The 27251-nt window shown below is 47.3% G+C and overlaps 1 protein-coding gene across 2 annotated transcripts in view; it reads left to right on the top strand.

Annotated features, from left to right (window-relative positions):
* LOC119163153 (uncharacterized) overlaps nucleotides 1–20062 on the top strand; it is a 54379-nt gene extending 34317 nt beyond the window's left edge. The window contains exons 4-5 of one of the 2 annotated variants that reach the window (XM_037415094.2): nucleotides 2629–2712; nucleotides 18646–20062. In XM_037415094.2, coding sequence (XP_037270991.1) covers nucleotides 2629–2712; nucleotides 18646–18803 — 242 coding nt within the window. In that variant the 3' untranslated portion in view covers nucleotides 18804–20062. The remainder of the gene's footprint in view (nucleotides 1–2628; nucleotides 2713–18645) is intronic. The other variant, XM_037415095.2, reaches the window with a different exon arrangement.
* Nucleotides 20063–27251: the final 7189 nt, after the last annotated feature.

The raw sequence follows: 27251 nt of genomic DNA, 5'->3' as shown, positions 1-27251 counted from the left end.
TATGCAGCCCAAAAATAACGGTTGGAGAGTAGTCGCCGTACGTGTCAATGATCGTGTTGCCCCGCCGCGGTGGTCTAGTGGCTAAGGTACTTGGCTGCTGACCCGCAGGTCGCGGGCTCAAATCCCGGCTGCGGCGGCTGCATTTCCGATGGAGGCGGAAATGTTGTAGGCCCGTGTGCTCAGATTTGGGTGCACGTTAAAGAACCCCAGGTGGTCGAAATTTCCGGAGCCCTCCACTGCAGCGTCTCTCATATTCATATGGTGGTTTTGGGACGTTAAACCCCACAAATCAATCAATCAATGATCGTGTTTTTGGCTGCTTGCTGAGGCGATGTGCTTGGGCGCTTGCGGTCCGCGGGCTATGCAGGGAGTACACTCCCTTCGGCGCCTGCGTCGACGAGCAAACGGAAGCTGCCGCTTATGTCACTTGGGGAAAAAAACTGATGAGCAACATTATTGCATAGAATCAATGCTAGTTACCCTCAGTGCCTGCCCATAGTGTTTCGCGAGAGCCCGCAGGTGGGTACGCATTTGCACGCAAAGTTGCCAAAGTTGCGGTAGTACCAACATAGCTTTTGAAGTTTCATGGTTGACTTCCACGAACATGAACTGGTAGGCCATGACGCTGTGTGAAGGGCTGCCACAAATTCATCGAGAAGCAAAATTTCGCTCTTCATCTCGTGAAGCTCGTCATGTAGAGACGGTTCAATCGTGACGCCCACGAAAGATGTAGCTACTGCCATGAGCTTGTCAGCTAACTCAGCGATTTTGCGTAGATCTTTCGCGTTTGAGACCCTGAAGACCACTCTGATGTTGGGGAGAATTTTCTGTAAAAATATTTCTCGGAACAGCAGGCTGTCAAGACTATACGCTTTGTTGCCCGGTTATTGTTGCATATGACGCAGCAGCTGGCTTCGCGTTTTGTCACCAAGGTCTTCTTCATGAAGAAACTGTTGCAGCCGTCAGTTTCGGGGGGGGGGGGGAGGGGGGCGTTACCCTGCAAATGAGTGTTGCCTTCAACACCTCGTAGGCCTTGTCTGCAGGTAGGGAAAGCAACAGGTCGCAATTTTGGTAGCAGTTGATGGTAGCGGACTTCTCACCACGTAATGGCATTTTGTGGTATCTGCCATGATACGGCATGCAGCAATTAGTGATTCTACCTGAAATATAGTGCAGAATCTGCAGTCCAAAAAGGAGGCAGTTTGCGTCGACGCTGGAGAATACGGTTGCGTCGGTGCCTTCAAGGGTGTCAATTGCCCTTGCTGCTCGTCCGGGTCACCATTGTTTTGCGGGATGCGAGCGCAGCTGGAAATCAGCACAGAGAAACACGTAGTGCCTTCCTTCAGACCAAACAACAACAAACTTTGTTTTAGCATGTATTAGACCACTATGGTTCGGTCGCGCAACCTAGCAGCACTTTCCTTTCCTGCGCGCAACGCGATAACATTTCCATAAAAAGATAAGAAAGGATATCTGGCTGTCGCTGTGCGACTATGAAGCGGCCACACTGTGATATAAGTGAGATTGTTCCGCCAGACACACATGCTATATTCTGTTTCTTATGCTTGACGTATACGCAAGTATTTTGGCTCACTTTTAGATCTGCGCTTGAATTTCGATGCTACAAGCCGCTGTTGTAATAATCTTTAGTATAAAGTGGCAAACGTTATCTGCGCATACAACCCAAAATGTCTTATGATGCCAATATTCCTATAGTAAATAAAATTACACTTGATGGGGAAAAATTTGAGCGCTGTACCTGCCAGCTGGAAAATTTTGGCTGTGCTCTGGAGCCTCGGAACATATAGAAGCATACACATTTTGTAATGAAAAGTTTAATTTTTGAACAAGAATATTCATGTTTCGCACTTCACAAAAAAAAGCGTATGCCTGACTCCCTTGGGTAGTCCTGACTTGACACGCATATCATTATTTTTAGACAGTTGTGTTAAATATAATGCGGGACATGCGATTCTTCGAAGAATGTATAATGACTTCAAAAGAGTAAACAAGCCTCTATTCAGAGAGAGTCAAGTCTGGGAAATAATAAAAGAGTCGCACACACGTTGTTTCTTCTTTTGTTTTCCCGGAATGTGTAACAAGATGACGAAATCCCCGTTTTGGCTTTATGAACCAAAAGCTATAAAATTATCTCAGAGCAACAGCCAATATTATTTCATTCGTGCACTTTCTAGGCTTGCAAGAGAACAAACCTAAGAGTGCTGATTCTCTGGCGATTCGGTTCTTTTTATAGCTTCTAACATAACAAGAGACGACAAAGATGCGTGAGATCACTAATAAAGCCGAAATAGCGAGACTTGGCGTGAAATGCGGGACTGTATATTCCGTTGCCTTAACCAGAAAAGAAGTATGCTGTATTTTCCGTGCCCATGAAGGCTGAAAGGAATGTATTCTGAGCTTTCATATTATCATTTTTTGGCGAATAGTACTTTCCGATCCTTTTTGTTCAAGTTCATTTAATATGTATTTTGTTCCTTTTAAAAATATCATTCTAAGTAAGCGCTAGTTTTTGCCTCTTGTACTTTGCCTTTGTTGCGATGTTGCATACTTTACTGTGAGAGATTACTGCAAATGTTCGTGATCTCGTGCCTTTCTTTTTTTTTTCAGACAAATTCCAAAGAGTTGAAAACGCCCTTTTTGTGGCAATTGGTCATTCTTGCGCTGTTTTCAAGGTCGAGTCACTGAGAGATTGTACGTGCTAATAATTCACTCTTACGATGAAAAACTGATGTCATTATTCGCAGTAAAATAATGTTAATCGAGAAACAATACAAGCTCCACCTGAAGATATCACGGTCCCAGGCCGATAAAGGTAGCGTAGGCGTCCGATCCAATGGCATTGGTTGAATTCCGTAACTCCTATCGCCTTTCGCGCGTTTCATATAGTCAATGCACTTATACAGACGTCACTCCTTTCTTCCTATGGTTTTCGAAAACTTCGATGCCTTAGGCAATATGTTCATATTAACCTATTAGCCGTATTTTAACGCTAATGTTGTGTTCTGCTTTACTGTACTTTCACATCTTAAGTGCTACAATTGTGAATTTTGTGCCCCCACTGTTATTTTACGACATATTTTGTCTGCTAAGTGATAAGCAGTAGCCGGTGCCAGGGGTTTACCTAGTGGGTGGTTAACCGGCCCATGCCCGCCTCCCCGAAATTTCTTTTCGTCGTGGCATACAGATAAAAAACAGTCCGTTTGAAGAAAGTTCCCTCCAAGTAAGAAATAAGGTGACCCCCCCCCCCAAAAAAAAAAATATACACTACTTCCCCGAAGAGGACCATGGGGTGATGCGGAGCATCGCGAGCGGTTTCGATGGTGTTTTTAGCAGTCGCGTTTACCGGTTCACGGCGTTAGATTTGCCATGAACTTCGCGTGTCATGAAGTTGTTAACCTGGTTCGTTACCCGTCATTGCGTGAACGTTGTGTTAGAAACTTTTGCGATGCCCCGCTTCGCCGCAAGGTTCTCTTTGGGAAGATGGTGTAATCTTTAGATGTGAAGCAGTGCTTTGACAAGCCTGTGTAGTGCTGTCAAGTGCGTCAGCACAAAGCCCCTCGCCACGGTTGTTGAAGCGGTACCAAGAAGGCCAAGTTGCTGCTGCGCGTTGACGTCACTCTCTCTCTCTCTCTCTCCGCAGAAGCTTCCGGCTACAGCAACTGCTCGAAACACAGTTCTTTATCGCTTCACCTTCTCCACCGCCCACAGCGCTCGACCACACGTCGAGTGGAATCAATGGACCGATTTAGTTGCGCGTACGCAGCAGCCGCTCGGATGCGGCTTGCATTGCGAATGGATTGCAGGCTGTATGCGTTTGGCTGCTGCGGGCGCGTGACGAAATCTGTCTGATCTTCTGGCTGGTTAGTCTGCTTCAAACTTACATGAAAACCAATGCTCCTCTCGTGTCTGGAACTCGCTCGCTGGAATCCGTGCCGACCTGTTGTGCCCTTGCGATCTCCAACGTCAGCGTAGCTCTGACCTACTGGACTTGCCCTACTCCATCTCCTGCGCCGACAAGAGCTCTCGCAAGTGGTGCCTCATCTTCGAACTCCTGTAACTGTGTTTCCATCTTTCCTATCTCTCCTATCCCCTCAATATGTCCTCGCTCTCTGGCTCAGCTTATCTCTTTTCTATCTCTCTACACCTTTATTCCTATCATTTTAATCCCTCCGCACTCCCATCTCGTGTGAGCTACTGTTGAGGTGTCGCACCTTGATGCAGATAGTTACGGGGCTCACTTATCTATTCTTTTCCTTCTTATAAACATAAACACTGTTCTCGTGTCTTGCCTTTGCGTTTCAAACAAATGGTTACTCGTGTAAACGCTACACCGAGTTTTGCTTCAAACTGCTCTTTCAGCACCCACGTCTCGTTTCAACTAGTTCAACGTCGTGCGCACCACTGCTGCCTCACATCCCATCTGCGTTATATTTGATGTGATGGTCAATAATACTTTATGTAATGCACTCGCTGCAAATCCTAATTGTTCAACAACGCATAGGAAAAATGTTCCACCGACAGACACTACCTTTAAGGTCAAGATCCAGCGCCTATAGATGCTTTTTCTCAAGTGTCCTTGGGTGTCATCTTAGTACTTTTTGGGCTGTCATTAGTGTGCGTTACCTCCTCTCCCCAAATGCACTGCCGAGGCTGTGACGTCTGATTTTGTTCTCTCTTGCAATAGCCGAGAAAGCTCCTCTCCGTAAAAAAAGGTCAATACATACCGAACGACCAGTGATTGGTTGTGGAACGTGAGCAGTCAGTTTTTTTTTCAATCAAAAAACTCGCTCACAGGCGCTCACTTTGTCGGCTTGGGAAGACACCACAGGGAGAAATGCCTAAAGGAGAGGAGTTAACTAACGTAGGGAAGCAGACACTGCCTGCGTCGGCGTTCCGAGGCAGATGTGCTAGAACCTAGGAGAAAAAAAGTGAACAGAGGGGACTCGCACACGCAACGAAACAGCAAGCGCAACCAGATTGTAGGCCGGATACTTGCTCGTACGGACGTACGGGCGTCGTACGGACGCTTGCTCACTTTTCGCTTCCGAAAACCAACCCCAAACACACTATATCGAGAGATAGTGAGCCGAGCAGGAATGACGCGAAGCCCACGTGCGGACAAACACCGGATGGTCACATACAGCAAAATCACCAACCACAACAGATTAGGAAGGCAGCATTACCCTCCACCACATTTGTCAATAAATGAACAGCATTCAACAACATTACACCTATTACAAACAAGCTTTCCCAAACCCAATGGCTTCAATTCATTGCTATCCAGATCTCTACTGCAACGTAAACCCTGCAATCAGTGGGCGGACTTCAAACACATTGTCTGGGCTTGTCCCAACCTCATGAAGGGGCACGAACCAATTGTTTTAACGCACAGCAGAGGAAGACGAGGCTGCTTATTTCAAGCATGCAGGACCACCTACAGGCGATGAGGCAAGACGAAGATTCCGTTAGGGCGCTGGGACTCCTAGCTGCCATCTAGGGATGAGGATATAATTGCTCCAAAGCTTGCCATTTTATATGAAATTGTATCTTTCTTTCTCCCTTGAGAGATTATGACATCATTTCCAAGTCAAGAGTCACGCTTCAGGTTATAACGCAAAGTCTTCGATAGCCGTCGTTCTGACGTTAGCACATTCTTCATCGTGAGGTATAAAAACATTGGCCCCGAATCTGCATGCTACACTGCAAATGTCGTTGAGAGACGATCGCCTTGCGCCTGGAGAGGGTGAAGAAAACGTTTATTTGATGTTCTGTGCAAGAAAATTAGTCAATGATATTCTGGAGGCGCTGCGTTAGAGTGCCTCGAGCGTGTAGCGGAGGCAAACGAGCGCATCAAGGCACCTTATACACGAGCGCCATCTGGCAGTTATCTTCGAAAACGAGGACGTTCGCGCCCACGGAGAAAGATGCACGCCTGTCTCGGTGGTGATGAGGTGTAGAACGCAAAGCGACGGGCAGGTGTCGCCACCGTGTCGTCGTAGTAAAGCATTGAAAACACCTTTTAGAGCATCGCATTGAAGTTTCAGCGCAGCGCTATCCACACTACAGTCCTTAGAGTTACTTGCGTGTGCCTCTTCTAGTATAAACACAGAATTACAAAACATCGACGAGTTGTTATGGCGCCTCAGATATGCGCAATATTTGCTTTTTAATTGACAATCCCAAAACTATCAACGCAGAAACTTGAGCAATATTGGTGGGTGCTGCGGATGGGTTTGGCTGCTTGATGCCATTTGAGGTATCGTTATGGGTAGACAAACAGACAAGTCTACTGTCAGACAGACAGACAGACAGACAGACATACCAAAATATTTCCGCCGAAGATATCGTTTTTAAAATCGTGCATATCCACGGAGTGCTTGTAGATGAGTGGGTGGCTGCATTTGTCAGTCCGTCCGTGCCTCACGTACATTCGTTCTTTTTTCCGTCTCCTGTGCATCTGTCCATTCATGCGTGCATCCGTCCGTTCACGCGTCCATCCGTCCATCCGTGCCTCCGTCCTTCCACGCGTCTGTCCATCTATCGGTCCATCTAGTGAAAACTAGAACTATTTGCATGTCGCATATTTTCATTACATATTCACCATGCAGAAGTACCGCTATCCAGTGGACATTTCAATGACTAAACGAAGGTACCATGGCAAGAATAGAGGATTTTCTTTGGCCGCAAATAACACGCGCACACAAAGTAATAAAACACTTGACAGCTGTCTCCGAAACGCTTTTGCGAAGAAGAAAAAATGAAGGTACTAGAGCTGCCACGGGGGAAGATGAAACTGAAACTGTAAGACCTGCCGTAATTCTCTATGTTCATAAGGTCTCCCATAACCTGAAAAAGGTAGCAGGCCGGTATAGGTTACCTGTCGTCTTTTCCGCGCCCGTGAAACTGGCTCAGCTGTGCCCGAGAAATCGTCGGGGAGCGGAGGCGAGCCATTAGGGATGCGGCAAGAAACAAGGCACAATGTGCGGGAAATGTCCTAAAGGCGTCGTTTATAAGATTCCCTTTCCTTGTGGCAACTCGTACATCGGGACTACCGGGCGCTCTATTAATGAACGGATTATGGAGCACGAAATAAATTTAATGAAAGATGGCTTGGTGCATTCGCCTATGCATTGTGAAGCCTGTGGGTGTGTACCACGTTTAAACGAGTTTAAGATTCTAGGTAGAAGTAGGCATAAAACTGCGCGGGTGTTGATTGAAGCATATTACATTAAAAAGAAAGGTGAAATTTGTATCAGCAAATCGTCGGTGACGTTGCACTTATCGGAGAAGAGATTGTTCGATAGCTGGAAAGCGTAAGGCTGTGTGAAGACTGCGCATGTCTGTATGTTTTTACTTAAGTCTGGATTTGCGCCCGGTCTACTTTAGTTGAAAGTGCCACTTGTTCTTGTTGCTGAGTGTTTTTTTTTACTTTGTGTGTGTGTTATTTGCGGCCAAAGCATGTCATTGAGCAAGTACCAACTAGGAGAACAATCAGTATTGTTACAAAGTACAGATGCGGCATGCGCGCGCTTTTTTATGACCCGTGCTTAGTGTCTAGTTCCCACCTTTCACCACAGCAAGTTCACGGCACTGCGAGATAACCTCGCTAAACCTTGTCAAAACCAAGGAGGTTGCGCTCAGCGAGTTTAACGTGGCAGCTTCTCAGGTCCGATAGTGCTCAAAGGGCGACCTTCGGTAACTAGTTTTTTTAATGAGCAACAAATTGAAGGCAAATTTTGTTGGAGATTAAGTCATCGATTCTGGTCTCTGTGGGTTAGTTCATCAGAAACAACAATTTTTCTATTTAAAATTAACATGCGCGGATTTCCTCCTCAATTCAAAAGAGTGCACGCGGGACGCTCCTTTAGTCGGGCCGTGAAAATGCCAACCTACAACGAAAGCAACGACGACTACTACTACTACTGATACATGCATCGTGGACGCACAACCCATATTTCAAGGAGCTTCGCCCGTAAAAATCCTCGGCGCGAACCATCAACATACAGCAGGCAAACGTCGGTACCGGAGAAGCACGCGCGAATCGAAAGAAAAGCATGGTTCTAGGATTATCCAACATAGGGTATTAACAAGCGTCTCGTCGTTCCACGGGCCGAGCTTTTATCTATTATAAGCTTGTGACCAAACATTTCGACCTATATTTTTTACAAACTGGGCACAAAAGGCGATAAGCGCATCGTAGGCATCGGTGTAAAAGAGGTGCAGCGTTCAATCACAGCAAAGGAGGTCAGTGTTTATAGCATAGCCCTGCGGAATCACAGCTTTAGATTTATAGGAGGCATGACGTGCCTTCCAGCTTGATCAAAGAAATAATATTCTTTAGACAGTATGATTACATCAGCAGTAAGCCTTATAAAACAACTCCTTAAGTGTGGACGCACTTTTCATACAAGCCCCACCGCACGCCGAGAACTCCGGATATTGTAAAGCACTGACAATGAAGGAGGGCGAAAAACCCAAGCCCAAAATGCCTGCCGTGGCAATGAGAAAGCCAAAAGACAAGGTGGAAGCCGAAGCTGAGGGTGAAAGAAAGCCAAAAGACAAAGACGGAAACGAAGCCCTTGCCAAAGAAAAGCCGATGAAATCCCAACTTGGTGCTGCGGGTAGAACAATCGAGATGGAGAGATTGAAGGTGAAAACGTCAGTGGTTGAAGAAACTGCACAAAAATGCAGCGAGCAAAAAAAAATTGAAGATGAAGAGAAAACACAGGGACGAAAGGCGACTCAAATGGATACCCAGAAGGAAGGCGAGGCCGAAGAAAAGAAAAAAAGCCGAAAGGCCAGCCGAACGAATACGACAAAACGAAAGACAAGCCGCTGGAAGAATCGGTATAAGGAAAAAAGAACGATCATCCTTGGACCCACCCAAACTAAGATAGTGAGCGGAAGCAGCCGAAGCCAACAGATCCAAACGACACCAAGAACAATGCAAAAGCTGGAGCGAATTCAAAGAAAAATCCTGTGGAGAAGAGCAAACAAAATTCGACGCCCGTGCCTGACAAAGCGCCGATGCCGCAGTTTAGGCAAGAGGACATTGGCATCGCGCGCGCGGTGGCTTTCATCATTGTCAAGCCAGTCAGATGACCGGAAGCTACGATCTTCCCTTGAAAGTTTCAAGGTGCGAACGAGCTAACTTCTGCATACCATGAAGAACTTGACGCGTCACTGTATAGGCATAGCTATGGTGGCTAGAATTGGGAGGTGACGCCAACGGGAGCTCGGAGCCGCTCCTTCGTTTCGAGCAGCGCGGCGGTGGCGCTGTCGGCGGAATGGTGATGCTAGTTACGCGCGCGCGCCTTGAGCGCGCGGACCTTTCAAAGATGCTGTTGCTGAAGCATGATTCAGATAAATTGGCGATTCAGATAACTCACTGTGACGATGGCTGATAGAACGCCATTTCAAGCATTAAAAGAAATTGGCTGCCGCTGCAAGACTTCTGTGACGTTGAATCTGCGCAAATTAAAGCTTTCGTTCGCATATCCCTGCAGTGTTTTGGAGTGCAAGGCGACGGCGTTTTTTTTTAAAAAAATATTACCAAAGTTCTGGGCGAGGAAAATAAAACAAATATTTATTGCACATCATATTATTAGGAAGATCTATTGCACATCATGGAATACAGGGTAAAATAAAATAAAATGAAAAAATACGCACATTTACATACGCTCGGGAGTAGTTAAAAACATTGAAACATTGCACACAGACAGCGCATCGCTTGGCACTAAGTAATAAGAGGCATACAATCACTTTCCACTCGGCAAAAAAAAAATCAATAGAGCTTAAAGTTACAATATCAAACTCAGAGCACGCGTCTAAGCTTCAGCAATTTCATTCTTTCCTGCTTAGCGTTTCGTTTGCTGTTCTGGGCTTTCACATGAAAGTGGAGCCTAGTAAGAACATAAAACTTGATAATTTTGTTTGTGAGGGACATACTGTGGTCAGGGCAGCCAACAAGTGTAAGCTTTCTTAACTGCAAGAAGGAAACCAAGTCCATGATGCTGTCAGGTTTGACTTCTGTAACACTGAAGCAGTGGGTAAAAGTGTTCTCGAGAGTGGTCACGAGTTCATTGAGCTTGACTGATGGGTACAGCAGGCCTCCTCGGTCAACAGCAGCCGTGAGGGATGCTGCAGCTGGAGATGGATCGTTCTCGCCTTGTAGGAGCTGCTGGCTGCACTCTGCACATTTGGTGCTTGCAACGCTTTTTCTTGCCACATATCCAGCCATGTAGAATATGAGTCTGGCATCGCTGCTTTGCACGACCATGTCTGCATGCTCGGTGCCGTGGCCGTATTCATTGAGCACTTCATGTGCTTCGGCAAAGTTTCCTACGTCAAGAAGCTCGTCTAATTTCCTCCGAGGAGTGAGGTCCTTTCCGTTGTCAGCTCCCAGCAGACTTCACAGCAGTCCTGAGGACACATTGCTTCCTTTCGGTGGTTTTGCCAAATTCTGGAAGCTCAAAGTGTTGACCGAGATTAGGAACTGGGAGGCAGTCGGATGATCATTGCATCCAGACATTTGTCGGACGATTCCAAACAGCCTCTCCAGGGGGTCCTGACTCAAGCGGCATGTCATCATATAGCTGAAGTTCAACTTCATCGTCAGGTAGCGGAGAAGGTGTAGCGTGCTTGATAAGGTAACACGAAGCCCCTCGGCTGTACTGCGGCTTAGGAAACCTCCGGAGCCAGCAGCTGTTTCCCAATCGTCCAGGTAAGTCAAGAAGTTTTGAATGCACTTCTCGTGCATCCCTCCAGGCTTAAGTGCACCCGAACTGCACCTTGAAGTCATGGCCTCAATGAGCCTTCTCATTCTTTCCACAAAGCTTACTGTCGCCGCTGTGCTCCCATGCTTTTCTTCGATGGTTGCATTGTACAAGAAAAGGCCTCTGAGGACTTCATCACTGTAAAGCCGCACTGCATAATTTACCCTCATTTTCTCAAAGCCATTGGGATGCACAACCGATTTGCTAATATGAGGCATGGCTTTGAGAGTCGTGTCATGCTGTTCATCAAGCTTCCGGGCACAGTCAATAGGGTCAACACTGGCATGGCCTTCTGGCAGTGTCACGCCCGTTCGAACAAAGGTGTTCCTCACACATTTAAGAAGGTGTGGGAAGTCCGAGATGAAGTGCAGAAAACGTTCTGGGTCTGTAGGGTGCTGCCTTCTACATACTGTGTTTTCTTTCCTGCCGTGTATGCCGAATGAGTGCCACATGCTTCTGTTCCACGCAGCTCCATCAGTGGTGATAAAGTCTACGTGCAGACCGGCATTTTCGCTCATGACTACTGCTTCGAGGATTATTTTGCCTAACGTCTCGGACTTCACATTGCTGCGTGATGCGAACACACCAATAATCTGGTGCCACGTGCCTGTAAAAGGCACGAACAATACTACAAGGCCATGGTCACATGCTACGGAGCGCTCACTCTCTGGTGTGAACTTCCAAAGGTCCACAAAACCTTCGATGGTGCCATCGGTTCCCAAGCTCAAGTGTTCAGATAGCTTAATCTCATCAATTAACAGCCCACCATGGCGCTGGAACAAGTCCATAGATTTTGTTTTTTCCGCCACAGCAGCAAACACTTTTTCGCTCAGGCCGAATCCACTCCTGTAACGCTTGAGATATCGACGTAGTGATGTTCGAGAAGGCAACGCCATGATGTTGTTTTTGCGTATATGCTCATAGAGGCGTGGGCTTTTCATGGACATAATAAGGCACTCTAGAGCCCATTCACTTTCATACTTCATCCCTTTCGTGGATTTTCCTTTAGCCGCAGCAAAGCACGCCTTGACTTGTTGCTGCTGCTTAATGGGTAGGGCCTTCACCGCTTCTTCAAATGCTGTAGAATCATTCCGTGCATTCTTTTCTTTCATTTGTTTGATGAGTGATTTAGCCTGCAGGACACTCAGGCGACTCCTTTTCGCTTGCGCTGTTCGCAGCTTAAGCCTGTATGAAAGCTTTTGGAACTGGGCCACATTTTTGCCTTTTCTTCGCCTGTAGGACTCACGATTCAGGAGTAGTCTTCTGAGGTGCTTGCATTGTGGGCAGGCTTTTTCTGGCGTTGGAGCAACCTCACGGCAAGATGGGCTGAAGGTTCTGCCATCAAAAGTCTTCTCCTTGTACTTTAAATTCACTCCAAATTCACCAGTTTTACCAAACCCTCTGCATGGTATCATGGAGTCGACGTCGCGAAGCAACTCTTCTGCCATTTCGATGTCGGTAATGTCAAGGGTCTTTATTTTTGTGGCTTGCACAAAAGCTGTCGCTTGAAGTTTGTTTTCATCTGATGTCATTAGCACATACTTGTCAATAGTCAACTTGTCACCATCTAGTGCGCAAACTGTAAACACCGTGGCGTTGTCGGCTCCAGCAATTAGATGTCGAGCCCAGTAAGCGCTGGGAAGACCACACTTGCGGACGTCGGGAATTGCGGGCACATTCGGAACAGGTATTTGGTTACTGTCGCTTTCTGTGCTGTACGAGCCAGCTGTCTCCTCGCAAGCAGACGTGCTTGGTTCCTGACGCCGAATTTTCGATGGTAGGCCGCAAGTGGATGTTCTTGACGTCCTTTTCTTCGGCACTTTCTTTGAAAGATACGCAGGAACATTTGGGAATATGGTTGGCACCCCGTCAGATTTCAGCACCGGTTTCCCTCGGGGAATCTGAACAGTTTCGCCGTTTATCACATGCGTGTAAAAACGCTCAATAAACTGCTCGTCGAAATGAAGCTCACATAGCGCCGACTTCACGTCCAACGACTTGTCGGCACGGGGTACGGCTCGTTGCCAGGCTTCGAAGAGGGCAGGGTCTTTGGGAACAGAGAAAAGAGAAGCACGCTGACCTTGCTCCCTCGATGACACATAGCCGCTCGTGCAGCCAGGAGCAAAGCAGTGGCGTTGCCTCGCTTTCGTAGTGCTGGAGTTCATCCTAAGGTCGGCACTCACACTGTCATGTCAGCAACTAAATACATTTTGCCATAAGCGATACATCAACGCGGAAAACTGCACACACCCAGACACGCTTCCAGAGGCGAACCAGCGAACCCAGCGGCGAGTCGACGAGAGAGCGCGGAGCGCGCGCTTCGCCCGCATCACTATGCCGACAGGAGCGCCGTGGTGGCCGTCGCGGCGGCGCTTGAAAACGAGGATCGCGCGCGCTCGGCGAATATGCGGGCGCTGGCGTCACCTCCCAATTCTAGCCACCATAGCATAGCTATAATCCTGTGTTATTTGTTGCTTTCTTGTTCATGTCGCTCTCAATACGCATGTGTTATTTAAGAATAAACAGTTGAACAGGATGGCCGAGTACTTTTAGGCAGACACAGTCAAGAACTTTCGGTTTGTGTTCAGCGCCAGCAACATTCCAGCGTCTCATGGACACGGTTCTGTCGGGACTTAAGCGGCAAACATGCTCGGTGTACTTCGACGACGTGATTGTCTTTTCGGCGACTTTCGAGAAACACTTGCGAAGACTCGAAGCAGTTTTTGAAGCAACACGCTTGACCGGTCTTACTCTAAAACCAGAAAAGTGCCACTTCGGCTTCCACGAACTTCAATTCCTCGGTCACGTCGTGAGCAGCCAAGGAATCCGACCCGACCCGGATAAAATTGCCGCCGTGGCAAACTTCCCGACGCCATCAGACAAAAAATCAGTGCGACGTTTTTTGGACTTTGTGCCTATTACTGGCGGTTTATAGCTAATTTTTCGCGCATCGCATGGCCATTGACACAGCTTACTCGGGAAGATACCCCCTTCAGATGGGGCGAAGACCAACAGCAGGCATTTCACCAGCTTCGTCAGCGCATGCAAACACCACCCGTGCTGGCCCACTTCAATGAAGACGCGCCCAGAATACTTCATACAGACGCTAGTAATGTGGGTCTTGGAGTAGTGCTCGTACAGTCAAAGGACAACAACGAAAATGTGATCGCCTACGCCAGTAGGACGCTGTCCCGAGCTGAGGCTAATTACACTACGACGGAAAAAGAATGTCTTGCAATGGTAAGGGCAGTCCTGAAGTTTCGTCCTTATTTGTACGGCCGCCCATTCACCGTTATCAGTCATCACCACTCTCTCTGTTGGTTAGTCAACTTGAAAGATCCGTCTGGCCGCCTTGCACGATGGAGTCTTCGGCTCCAAGAATTTGACTTCACTGTTGCCTACAAGTCGGGAAAACAACACACCGATGCCGACTGTCTTTCTCGGTCTCCTGTTGAGACGGCATCCCCAGACAACGACAATGGCGACACGGCCTTTCTCGGAATTGTGGACACTGCTGCCTTTTCTCAACAGCAGCGTGGCGATGCTGAGCTGCTACCACTTATGGATTACCTACAAGGGCGAGCGAATAGCGTTCCGAAGTTATTTGCGAGAGGGCTGCCGTCGTACTTCTTGCGAAATGACGTTCTTTATAAGAGGAACTTTTCACCCACCGGCAGCAGCTACTTGCTCATCGTTCCTTCTTCGCTTCGCCGTGAGGTACTGCAAGCTTGTCACGACGAACCTAGCGCTGGTCACTTGGGTTACGCAAGAACATTTGCGAGGATAAGGCAGCACTACTACTAGCCATGACTTGCCGAAGTTGTCAAAACTTACATGCAGGCATGTCTAGATTGCCAGCGTCACAAGCCACCATCCATCAAACCAGCTCGCCTGCTGCAGCCTGTCCGAGTGCCGGCGACAGCGTTCGCACAGATTGGTATAGATTTTCTGGGCCCCTTCCCAATGTCTGCCCCTGGAAACCGGTGGATAATCGTCGCCACGGATGATCGTCACCATGGACCTGACCCAATACGCGGAGGCAGGCGCTCTGCCACGGGTAACAGCAGCTGAATTGGCGCAGTTTTGATCGAAGCCATTGTTTTAATACATGGTGCTCCCGCAAATGTCATCACCGACAGATGTACTGCGTTTATGGCCGTGCTTTTGGGCACCATTTTCAGACTAAGTGGTACAACTCACAGGAAGACGACAGCGTACATACACAGATCAACGGGCTCACCAAATGCCTCAACAAAACCTTAGCTGACCTGATAAGCATATACGTAGATGTAGAGCACAAGAACTGGGATGTCATTTTGCCCTACGTCACGTTCACCTTCAACATGGCTCGTCATGAGACCACTTAGAATACACCCTTCAGTCTCCTTTATTGACGCGAAGTTACGACAACATTGGGCGCAATGCTCCCTCATAAAAATGATGGAAATCAGACGGACGCCCAAGAGTTTCTAGGTAGCAGAAGAAGACCGACAACTTGCCAGGTTGGGAATCACCAAACAACAAGACGATCATGCCAAACATTACCACCTCCAGCAAAGACCTGTCATATTGAACGTGGGCGACAAAGTATGGGTCTGGACACCTATTCATCAGTGTGGGCTCTCCGAAAAGCAGTTGCGAAGATACTTCGGACCCTACAAGGTCCTTCGACGCATCAGTGACGTCAACTACGAGGTTGTTCCGGACGGCGTGCAGTGTTCGAAGCGCCACAGACATTCACCAGAAATTGTCCACGTGCTTCGGATGAAGCCTCACTTTCAGTGACAAACTGTGCAGTTTTGGTTTCGCTTTCCTTCTCGAACGTTTAACGTCGGGGCGATGTTTCCTAGAGGGGGAATAATGCCACGCCTATGTGCCAGTGGTGGCGACAACAAAGCATGGCGAGTGGCCGAGGGCAAAAAATGAAGAAGTCATTGCAGTCTTTTTGCGTTGATCGATAAAGCGTATTTGTTTTAGGCACTTAGTGTGCTCACAGATCTCGCGACATCACTATATATATATATATATATATATATATATATATATATATATATATATATATATATATATATATATATAGAGAGAGAGAGAGAGAGAGATAGAGAGAGAGAGGGGACATGAGGAATTTATTGATATATACAAGATTCCTTGAACTCTGTCTGGAGAATTATTTAAAGGCGTCATAGGCCGTGCCCGCCTTTTCCCCCTTAACCATAACCGGTGTTAGTGACTACTTGAAAGAAAAAACCACGAGTCAATGAATTTTTTTTTGCCTTGGTACATTATATCCGAGATGGTGTTAAACTAAACGACACTAATGCTTGTGATACCAATTAATACCAATCAACCTAGCGGAGAAGAAATCCGTATTTAATGGTGAAACGACTTTTTTTCGCTCGGCAGTCCAGGAAGCTCCGTGACCATAGAACAGCGTCGTATTTCACAGCATAGCACACCGACAGCGTGGTTAAAAGAAGGAATCTGAAGAAATAGATAATCGAGAAGAAACCGGAAAAACGTTTCATATGGAGAATAAAAAATAAATACAAAATGAAAACAAAAACCTAAAGATTCAGTGTGTAAGCCCGGTTTAGGAAGAAAAAATCGAAACACGTGGTGAAAGCATGCCAAAAATACAAAGAGACAGGAACAAAAAACAAACAAAAATAAACAGAAAATGCAAAAAAAGTGAAGAAGAGATTTAAGAAATTAACTGAATGAAATATTGCCGTTCAATTCCTCACTTCTTTCGAGGTTTCCTCCGCAAGTGCTAAAGTGTACTTTTTGTTTCTGTGTTGGAATTTGTTTTCCGATGGAGGCGGAAATGTTGTAGGCCTGTGTGCTCAGATTTGGGTGCACGTTAAAGAACCCCGAGTGGTCGAAATTTCAGGAGCCCTCCACTACGGCGTCTCTCTTATCATATGGTAATTTTGGGACGTTAAACGCCACATATCAATCAATCAGTCATGTTGGTGTTTGTCTTTGATACTGTACAATCACTCCCCCTCTTTCTTTACCCGTTCACATCTGTTACTCTTAGTGTATACACCCTTCTTATGAAGAGGAGCATCGCCCCCCCCCCCCCCCTTTCTGGGCTGTTGCACTGGAGTACAAAAGCTGGCGGCACAGATTATGCCCTGCCTTCTTAGGGTTCACACATGTTAGCAACAGCCCAGACAGGACTGTGGCGGCGCCCAGGCAGCCGTGACTGAAAAGGTCTAAAGTACTCTCGTCTTTTTGCTGTGGCTATTATCGGCCCTGGTTAACTGCCTAAGAGCTTACTTAGCCTCCTTCTGCTGAGAACAAAGATGTATACATTCAATGACTGAAAGAAATGAAAAAAAAAGTCCACGCACTCGACCATGAATTGAAATTTCTTTTTATTACACCATGAATGTAATCAGCAAGGTTTGCAACATTTTGTTTATATAAAATGGTCACAAATATGAGTCACCATGTGGCCAATTCTGCCCGAGTATTTCGAATAGAGCTCGTTATTATGAAAAGCTCCAAAGTGTGGGCCATACTGGGTATTTACCGGCAATATGCTCCCTTGTTAAAGCTGAGTGGAGGTGTGTGGTGTGCTGTGGGAATATTCACCCAATTCCAGTGACATATAGGTTCTGCGGTGTCGTTTACTTTTATGGCTGAGGTTTGCATACAGACATACAGACACAGAAACAGAAAAACGCAGTTATGTACAGATGGCAAGCGAGCGAGCACAAACATGCAGCACATCTTATTCCGAGCGACCAGAGAAAGACGCCCGCAAGGGCAAAACGCTAGTCAAGTCAGTAGGGTGCCACCAAACGCTAGTCAAGCCATGTAGGGCGCCACCAAATATGCCTTTTCCGAAATTGGTGTGACATAGTGTAAGAAGCAATAAGATGGCAGGTTGAGCTAGTTCGTGAACATTCTCATTTAAAGCAGAAGCTTTTGAAGTGTCTAAAAAACTAAGCTCCAACTAAGTTTTTGACCATCTAGCAGTGCTTATTTTATTGCGCATGCGAACATCTGGGCACTGAGGGATTATTCGCCACCTTTATGTGCGCATATGTATATGTATATACACATAGAAGCAACAAAGAATATGCACCAGAAGAACACTTTGAAGGGCGCACAAGCGATTCAAACCAGCAACACCTCAGTCCACGGCCTGCCTCGTTAAAATTCTTTCTCATGTGCTACTCGTTGTTTGAAATGCTAATGGCGACAATTTACCGTTTGCCGTACGCAGATGTTCGTGGCGCTTCAAAGAGCTCAGTTCCACAGGCTAGATGATGCAAAGAGCGTGATTTAAAACAACGCTCCTGGATTTTGGTTCAACGTTTTAGCCAAAACATTAATAAAACCACACTTCGTACATGTGTTCTCTTCAATCATGTATTGTACCCAACAGCTCAATGATTGTTCCTAATATATATATATATATATATATATATATATATATATATATATATATATATATATATATATATATATATATATATATATATATAATATATATATATTTATTTATTTACGGGAAAACAGGTACACGCTTATAAAGAGCTGTTTATTGGTGACGATTCGATTGGAGACCGATCTTCATCAGACAAATTTTAGTAGGCAGCGATGCACTTTTATGCAATCAAAGTGCACACATGAACAAGCGGTCAATAAACGCATAATATAATGATAATTGGTCGAGTCGTACAAATAAACAATTTTTTTAGAAGCGTTTACCTGTTTTCTCCTGATTATGCGGCAACCGAAGCCACGTGTGCGAAGATGTGTGCGTGAGTGCCTGTGGTTGATTACAGAAGTATACGTGGTATCGTTTTCTTAATCTGCTTTTTTTTACTTCTAGGGCACCTTTCCTACTACGATCTCCGCGTGAGGAATTCGTCTGTACATGAAAGACCCCTTGAAGTCTGTAGAACTGTTTTCAAAGGTGTCACACAAGGTGGACTTGCTCACCGCATATACAATGCGCAATGCCAGCAGCTAATTAGACAAGAAAAATAAGAGTATAAATTTTTTGACCTTAGTATTTAGTTCTTCTATCATTTACAACAAATTGCGGGAGACGCTCCTTTCACAAATGAATGCCAAGCAATGTTGTGTACAATTGTTTTATCCTTTATATGGCGTTCCCATTTTAGCAAGCAGAACATTACCGATCTGAATATATTATTACACTAGCGCGCAACCTAAGTTTCCTAGCCATGTTACCCACGTCAACCCATGTTCATTAAACAGAACCAGGTCCAGCGATAATTATGGTTAGCGTGATGATATTGAATTGGGCACACCAGACAGCTCTCGCCACAATATCATCTGAAGGCCCGCTTTTGAGTTTGTTTTTTATATTGAAGTGGCAGCATATTTCGCAATCTCGCGCTGAATCTCGTGGCGAAGGTAGTCCTCCTAAGTGCGTTGTTTTCGTCAGAAGTGACGGTAACCACATTGGTGATAAGTGCATTGCAGTGTCTATCAGGTGGTCGAGATACAATTCTCTCCGTCAGGGATATTCTTAAAATACAAACTGAGCAACAGTTCACAACCAAAGGGCCTTGCTGCCCCCTGTTTCTATGTTACTCAAAAGATGACCCACAGAAGGCGAAGTGCTTCTCGTTGCTGAAATGAATCCAGCACTAAAAGTGTTACTTGGTCTAGCTAATTCATGAATATTAAACTGATTTACCACTGGAAAAAGACGGGACATTTAAATGTCATATCGTTTTGCGCTGATGAGTTAGCCTACATGAATCCAGCAGCCTGGTTACCTGACTGGCGGTTAACAATGAAGCATAGCCACCGCAATTGCGGTATACATATTCATTAAGTTCAAGCTTGATATCTCTGCGCTAGCTTTCCTGATAGCGCCGGGTATAGCCAACATTGGCGCAGCGGTCAAGTGTTAGCTCAATCGTGTTATGTCTTTTTATTTCGAACATAAGAGTCGTAAGTTGAGACTTTCACCCAACTTACTCTCTAGAACAGTCATCACAGTCTCATCCCTATTAACTTCCAACCTGTTGTCTTATTTTTTATAAAATGTGTATAACCGTATGCCAGTGACCTCACTCATTACTCTCTAGGCTTGTTAGCGCACAATAGGATATAAGTATTTGTATAGTGCGTCAAGAAATTCAGTGCGAACTATGGAAGCCAGAATCTATTGACGCTATTCAATGACCCAGATGAATCAGTCAGCGGTGATGTCATCCTCCTTCCCTGGCGTACACGCGTAGTAGCTGAATAAATCACAGTGTTGACGCAAATCAGAATTTTTCTTGTATGAATCTCAAGGTAGCAGTGAATTCTACGAGGTGGAATGATGCACCCACTCTTCTGTTCGGTGATATATATATGTATATATATATCCCGCTGGATGAGTGAGGTAGGTTTGCCCCCCCCCCCCCCACTCACGAACGAGTTGATACGTTACTGTAGATTAGTCCTACGATACGAAACGTTATGATTCTTTGGATTTCCAAATGAGTCAGTTCATTGCACTCGTGTTTGTCACACTTTCACCAGTGGGGCGGCGAACCTACCTCACTCATCCGGCGGGAGTGTATATATATATATATATATATATATATATATATATATATATATATATATATATATATATATATATATATATATATATATATATATATATATATATATATTATGAAGTCTTGGTAGTCTTGGCTGCGACAGCGTTTATTTGAGGAAAGACCTCGCAAAACGAATGGGCAGAGCCAGCACACAGACGATGACGATGATGATGACCCAGAGTGGCAATGAGGGCCAAGAGACAAGCGGATGATGGTGGTTGTAATTAGGCAGGGATGAGGACGATGTAAGTTACAAATGCCCACACTAATTCCCCCCCACTTGAAAGCGGACAACCTGGCCACCGTAAGTCAAAGTGATGGGGAACGTCGCGTGAAAGGTTTCATGCGACAAACGTGGACAATCTCTGTGCTGCGGTAGCGGCGGTCTGTTGGGGCGACGAGTGGTGTCACACGATAATTAACCGGCGAAGTCTGTTCTAAAACAATGTATGGCCTGATGAAGCGTGGTTGGAATTTGTCACAGAGACCAGGAGTGCGAATAGGTGTCAAAAGCAGCACCTCGTCACCAGGTTGGAAAAACACAACGCGGTGGGATTCGTCATAGATGATCTTCCGCTCGTACTGTCTCGCTTCAGTATTGATGCGAGCCTGATGGCGAGACTGGGCCAGGCGGGAAATGTATTCTTCGCTAGAAGACTGACATGAATTCCCATGGCTGCTAAAGAAGGAGACGTCGAGAAAGGTAGTCGGGGTGCGTCCGTACACGAGGTAAAACGGTGAGTAGCAAGTTGTTCGCTGAACGGCGGTGTTGTAAGCGAATGTCAGAAATGGTAAACGAGTGTCCCAGTTTTTGTGGTCGGGTTGGACGTAGACGGCTATCATGTCTGCAAGGGTTCGGTGAAATCTTTCTGTGAGACCATTTGTCTGAGGGTGGTAGCTTGAAGCTGTCTTGTGAGTAGTTCCAGATGCGTGCAGTACTTCATTTACAACTTGTGACAGGAACACTTTGCCGTGGTCACTAAGCAGTACACGAGGAGCCCCATGACGCAGTATTATTGCGTGAAGAATAAAGTCTGCAACTTCCACAGCTGAGCCTGTAATAACAGAGGAAGTCTCAGCGTAGCGTGTCAGGTGGTCCACGGCAGTCACTATCCATCGTTTGCCAGCAGATGTGACGGGGAGAGGCCCGTAAAGGTCAACACCTACAACCTCGAACGGCATTGAAGGGCACGGAAGTGGCTGTAGAGGTCCAGCAGGTGCCGACGTGGGAAGTTTACGACGCTGGCATGGGTAGCAGGAACCGACGTACCGAGCTACACTAGAAGAAAGGCCAGGCCAGTAATAACGACATTGAATGTGGTCAAGAGTTTTTTTAAAACCAAGATGACCAGCGGTCAAGTCGTCGTGGAAGGCTTCGAGCACCTGAAGTCGAAGAGAGCGTGGCAGTACAGGAACCCAGCGCTGACCGTCAGGGTGGTAGACGTGGCGGTGGAGAACCCCATTGTCCAGCTTAAAGTGCAGGAGTTGACGACGGAGTCGCGCGTTTGGTGGATGAGAAACTCCCGAAAGGTGGTCCATGATGCGTCTGCAGTATGAATCGGACCGCTGGCGGGAGATAAAGGTTGGCTCGTCGTCCGAAAAGGGTTGCGTTATTGATGCGAGCGTATGAACTTTGGTAGATGTGGCGGTTGAGTTCTCACCAACGCTCATATGGGTAGTTGGAAGCGGGCAACGAGATAAAGCATCGGCGTCTTGATGTTTTCTGCCTGACTTGTAAGTTATATCAAAGTCGTACTCCTGCAAGCGTAGTATCCACCGACCCAAGCGTCCGGACAAGTTCTTCAGTGGTGAAAGCCAGCATAAGGCATGGTGGTCTGTAACGATTGTGAAGTGACGCTCGTGGAGATAGGGACGGAACTTCTGGACCGACCAAACCACAGCCAGACACTCTTGCTCAGGTATGGTGTAGTTTTTTTCAGCAGCGGTGTGTACGCGAGTGGCATATGCAATAACTTTCTCTAGCGAAGACTTGTCGCGTTGTAGAAGAATGGCTCCTATACCAAGGCCGCTAGCGTCAGTATGGAGGATAGTTGGTGCGGCTTCGTCAAAGTGGCAGAGCAGAGGTTCAGACGTGAGTGCCCGCTTCAACAGGTCGAATGCTGTTTGGCATTCTTGAGACCACACAAAGGGGACGTTGGAAGCAAGTATTTGGTGTAGTGGAGCAGCAATAGAAGCGAAGTTCTGGATAAACCGGTGAAAATAGCAGGTGAGGCCAAAAAAAACTGCGAAGCTCCTTTGGTTTTTCGGGGCGCGGAAAGAGAAGGACTGCAGAAATCTTGTCAGGGTCGGGCCGGATGCCATCTTTGCTAACGACGTGTCCTAAGACCTTGATAGATTTGCTAGCGAAAGAGCATTTCTTCGTGTTTATTGGAAGCCCGGCGCCGGCAAGGCACGTCAAAACTTGATCCAATCGTTCTAGGTGCTCAGGAAACGTTGACGAAAAGATAATAATGTCGTCCAGGTAGCAAAGGCAACTTTTCCATTTCAGGCCACGCAGCATGGTATCTAACATGCGCTCAAAATTCGCGGGTGCGTTGCAGAGCTCGAAAGGCATCACGTTGAATTCATATAGCCCGTCGGGGGTTGCGAATGCCGTTTTCTCCTTATCGTCTTCATGCATGGGGATCTGTCAGTACCTAGAACGCAAGTCGATGCTTGAAAAGAATTCCGCGCCTTGTAGGGAATCAAGGGCGTCGTCAATGCGTGGCATAGGGTACACGTCCTTGCGTGTGATCTTATTGAGCGCCCGGTAGTCCACGCAAAACCGCACAGAGCCATCCTTTTTATGGACCAAAACAATAGGAGACGACCACGGGCTAGATGAAGGACGGATGACTTCCCGTTTAAGCATGTCCGCAACGTTTTCTTCTATAATTTTTCTTTCAGTTAGGGACACGCGGTAGGGTCGGCGGTGTACAATAGATGTCCCAACAGTTTGAATTCGATGTGCTGTAGTATTAGTGCGGCCCAGCTTAGACGAGCAGATATCGAAAGAATTTGCATGTTTCTGTAACAATGCGAGCAACTGCTGCCTCTGTGATTATGTCAATTCGCTGCTGATAGTGGTGGTAAAGGCGGAGGAAGAAACATGCTCACCGAGGCAAGGTTCTTTGGATGCGATGGCCTGAAGTGGCGTGACGAGTACAGGCTCGAAGTCAGCAACACGGGCCACAGTAGTGCCCTGTGGCAGTAAGATGTAGAGTTGACAGCGGTGACAAGTGCCGAGCCATTGCAAAAACGAACGACACCGGACGGAAGAACTATACCTTTGCGAACGCAAAGTGGTGACGGTGAGACCAATACATCCCCGTGATAGATGCCGTTGGACGTAATGGTGACAATTTGCTCTTGTAGTGGCGGGAGTTCGATGTCTTTCGCAGCGACCAGACGAAGTGGCTTCAGATTATTGTCGTCAAGCATGTATTCGGTGTCAGCGAGGTGAACGACGCGTTGTCCACAACAAATTGCCGCGGAAGCAGTTGATGGAAAATCCCACCCTAAAACTAGTTGGTGAGAGCAGCGGGACAGGACAGCAAACTGGACATGATGGCGGATGCCGTCGATGAAAACACGCACAGTACAAAGCGCGGAAGGGCGAATGATGTTCCCCTGGGCAGCAACTAACATGGGACCATCGTAAAGCGTTATTACTTTCCTTAACACAGACAATGTCGCACCTGTGTCCACCAAAGCATCGACTTGCACTCCTTCCACTTCCACAGAAACCATGTTACACGGGCCTAATGGAGGAATTTCAGTTCTAATTCCGAATGCAGTTTTTCCTCCACAAACTGCATCACTTAGTTTTCCGAATGAATATCAGCGGTGAATGAGGCGGGCCGAAGTGGAGAAGTGGAACGGCGGAAGGGCGAAGGCGAGCGGCGTCTCGTGTTTCGGCTGTTTCGTGGTGCAGTCGATGCAGGAGGAGATGGAGACCGGTGCGGGGGAGACGAATAACGCCGACCTTGATAAGACGCCCCGTTGTACAAATCCCGTTCACGCACATCGTTCCGACGCTCATCTTGCTGGCGCTTCCGGCAGAAACGAGATATGTGGCCGCGATAGCCACAGTAGTAGCATACAGGGCGAGACGAGCGCCACGGTGGAGAATAGAAGGCATTCGGGCACTTGGAGATAGCGCGGTCAGGTGGGCCGAAGGGTCAGGGGGCACGGAAAGGTAGTTCACAGAGGTAGCGGCAGCAACTGACGCGTAGGATGGACGTGGCGTCGCTGGGAGGCACGGCAGCAACTTAAGGGTACGTGGCTAAAGGGTGAGAAGCAGGTGGCTGTACGGGCGCAGAGCCAGTCAGGGATGTAAGTTCCTCCCTGATGATGTCACGTAAAGGCATTCCCGAAGGCTGTGTAGGTCGCGGTGTAGGAAATGTGAAGCCCATGGACCGCAATTCTTCGCGTATAATGTCCCGGATGAGGTCACGCAGATGGCCATCTGACGTGGAAGGGTGGTCGCCGATGTCTGGTTGAAGGCGGACGGAGTCCAGCGCATCAAGGCGCTGGCATGTCGCAACGACATCAGCGATGGTAGCTGGGTTTTGCACAGCGAGGGCATCAAAGGCAACAGGCCCAATGCCTTTCAATATGTGGCGCACTTTGTCCGATTCCGGCATGGATTTATTGACACGCCGGCAGAGTGCGAGGACATCCTCGATGTATGAAGTATACGATTCACCGGGATGTTGTCGGCGAGTATCGAGTGTCCTCTTCGCGACGGCGGATCGAATGTCTGGTGTCCCAAAGACCTGCCGCAGCTGCTGCTGGAAGGTAGCCCAGTCGGGTAAGTCAACGACGTGGTTAAAATATCATGTCTTCGCGACTCCGACCAGATAAAAAGGGACGTAGCGCAGTTTGGGGGCCTCGTCCCACCTATTAGCGGCACTTACGCGGTCGTTGTCATCAAGCCAGTCTTCTACGTCTTCTCCCCGAAGACCAGCAAAGAGCGGGGGTTCCCGCTGATGTCCGTGTATGTAAGTAGGAGGGGCAGCTTGCGGCGGTGCGTGGTTGATGACATCAGTGCCGGCAGGCTCGGTCTGGGACATGCTGCCTGACTGTGGGCGCAAGCGGCGGCCTGAACGAAGCTCCAGGGGGTATAGCGGGCTGCGGGAGGTCAGAGGACCGAAAATTTACCTCCACCACGTATGAAGTCTTGGTAGTCTTGGCTGCGACAGCGTTTATTTGAGGAAAGACCTCGCAAAACGAACGGGCAGAGCCAGCACACAGACAATGACGATGATGATGACCCAGAGTGGCAATGAGCGCCAAGAGACAAGCGGATGTTGGTGATTGTGATTATGCAGGGATGAGGACGATGTAAGTTACAAATGCCCACAATATATATATATATATATATATATATATATATATATATATATATATATATATATATATATATATATATCTTGCTACGTAGTCCTTCACACGCCTTTATTAGGCCTGGAAGACGTGGCCAAAATTGTTATCAGGCGAGACATACACTATCTCGGTACCGCGACAGCGCTGGTGACTTGGAGCAATCACAGGTTCAACATGATAATTAACAAAGGGTTTGCTCCAAGACTGTGTATGGGCCAAGGAACTGACACTGAAGTTTTTCGCACAAGCCAGGAGTGCGAACTAGTGTCTGGAGTCGCCGGGGTGGAAGTTCACAGTGGCGTGGGTCACGTCATGCAGATTTTTACGGGCTTGTTGTCTCTCCTCAGTGTTTAGTCAGGCGAGCTGGAGACAGTGATAGAGGTGAGACACTTAGTGTTCACAGGAGGATGCAGATGGTGTAACCGGGGCTGTCAAGAACGAGAAGTCCAGAAAGGAAGATGGCGATTGGCCGTAGACAAGGTAGAACGGCGAGTAGGCAGTTGTGCGTTGTACAGTGGTATTATAAGTTAATGTTACGAACGGCAAAATCGCATACCTGTTGGTGTGGTATGGCTCAATGTACATGGTTATCATGTCGGACAGAGTGCGATGAAAGCGCTCAGTGAGCCCGTTGGTTTGGGGGTATAGCTGGATGTTGTCTTGTGGCTGGTGCCGGAGGCTTTCAGCAATTCCTCCACGATTTGTGGAAGGAAAGCTTTTTCGCTGTCACTAAGTATGGCACGAGGAGCACCGTGACGCAAGATCAAGGCTTCAAGCATAAATGTAGCCACGTCAGAAGCGGAGGACGAATTCACGCAGGACAGGACGTTTCAGCGTAACGTGTCAAGTGGTCGACAGCTGTCACTATCCGTCAATGGCCATTGGGAGTCGTGGGAAGGGGACCATATAGATCAATGCCAACGACTTCAAATGGTGTCGACGGACATAGAAGTGGTTGCAGCTCTCCATAATGAGGTGATTTCCGAAGCTTTCGGCTCTGACAAAGATTGCAGTAGGCGACGTACTTTGCTTCGCTGGTGGACATCCCTGGCCAATAGAAATGGCCTTTAATGCGATCGTACATTTTTTAGATACCAAAGTGAGCAGCAGTCAGGTCGTCGTGGTGGCCCTTAAGAATATTAATTCGAAGAGAGTGAGGCAGAACGGGCACCCAGCGTTCACCGTCCGGATGATAGATGTGATGGTAAAGAACGCGGTTATCGAGCTTGAAATTCATGAGCTGTCGCCGAAGGTGGGCATTAGGTGGTCGCGATTTGCGCTGAAGGCGATCTATGATGCGTCTACAGTAAACGTGAGCATGTTGATGCGTTACGATGGAGCCGTGACGTCAGTAAGGATCTTGTTAATGATGGCTAAGGACGAAACAGATGTGGAAGGACTATCCAAGCGTTCCTTGCTGAAGTTCGTAGAGGAAGCAGTGGACGGCGCCGTAGGATGGGGGCAGCGAGAAAGTGCA

The sequence above is a fragment of the Rhipicephalus microplus genome, chromosome 9, assembly GCF_043290135.1.
Source record: "Rhipicephalus microplus isolate Deutch F79 chromosome 9, USDA_Rmic, whole genome shotgun sequence".
NCBI classification, from domain to species: domain Eukaryota; kingdom Metazoa; phylum Arthropoda; class Arachnida; order Ixodida; family Ixodidae; genus Rhipicephalus; species Rhipicephalus microplus.
The sequence above is the reverse complement of the archived record's forward strand: the minus strand, read 5'-3'. Positions and strand labels throughout refer to the sequence as shown.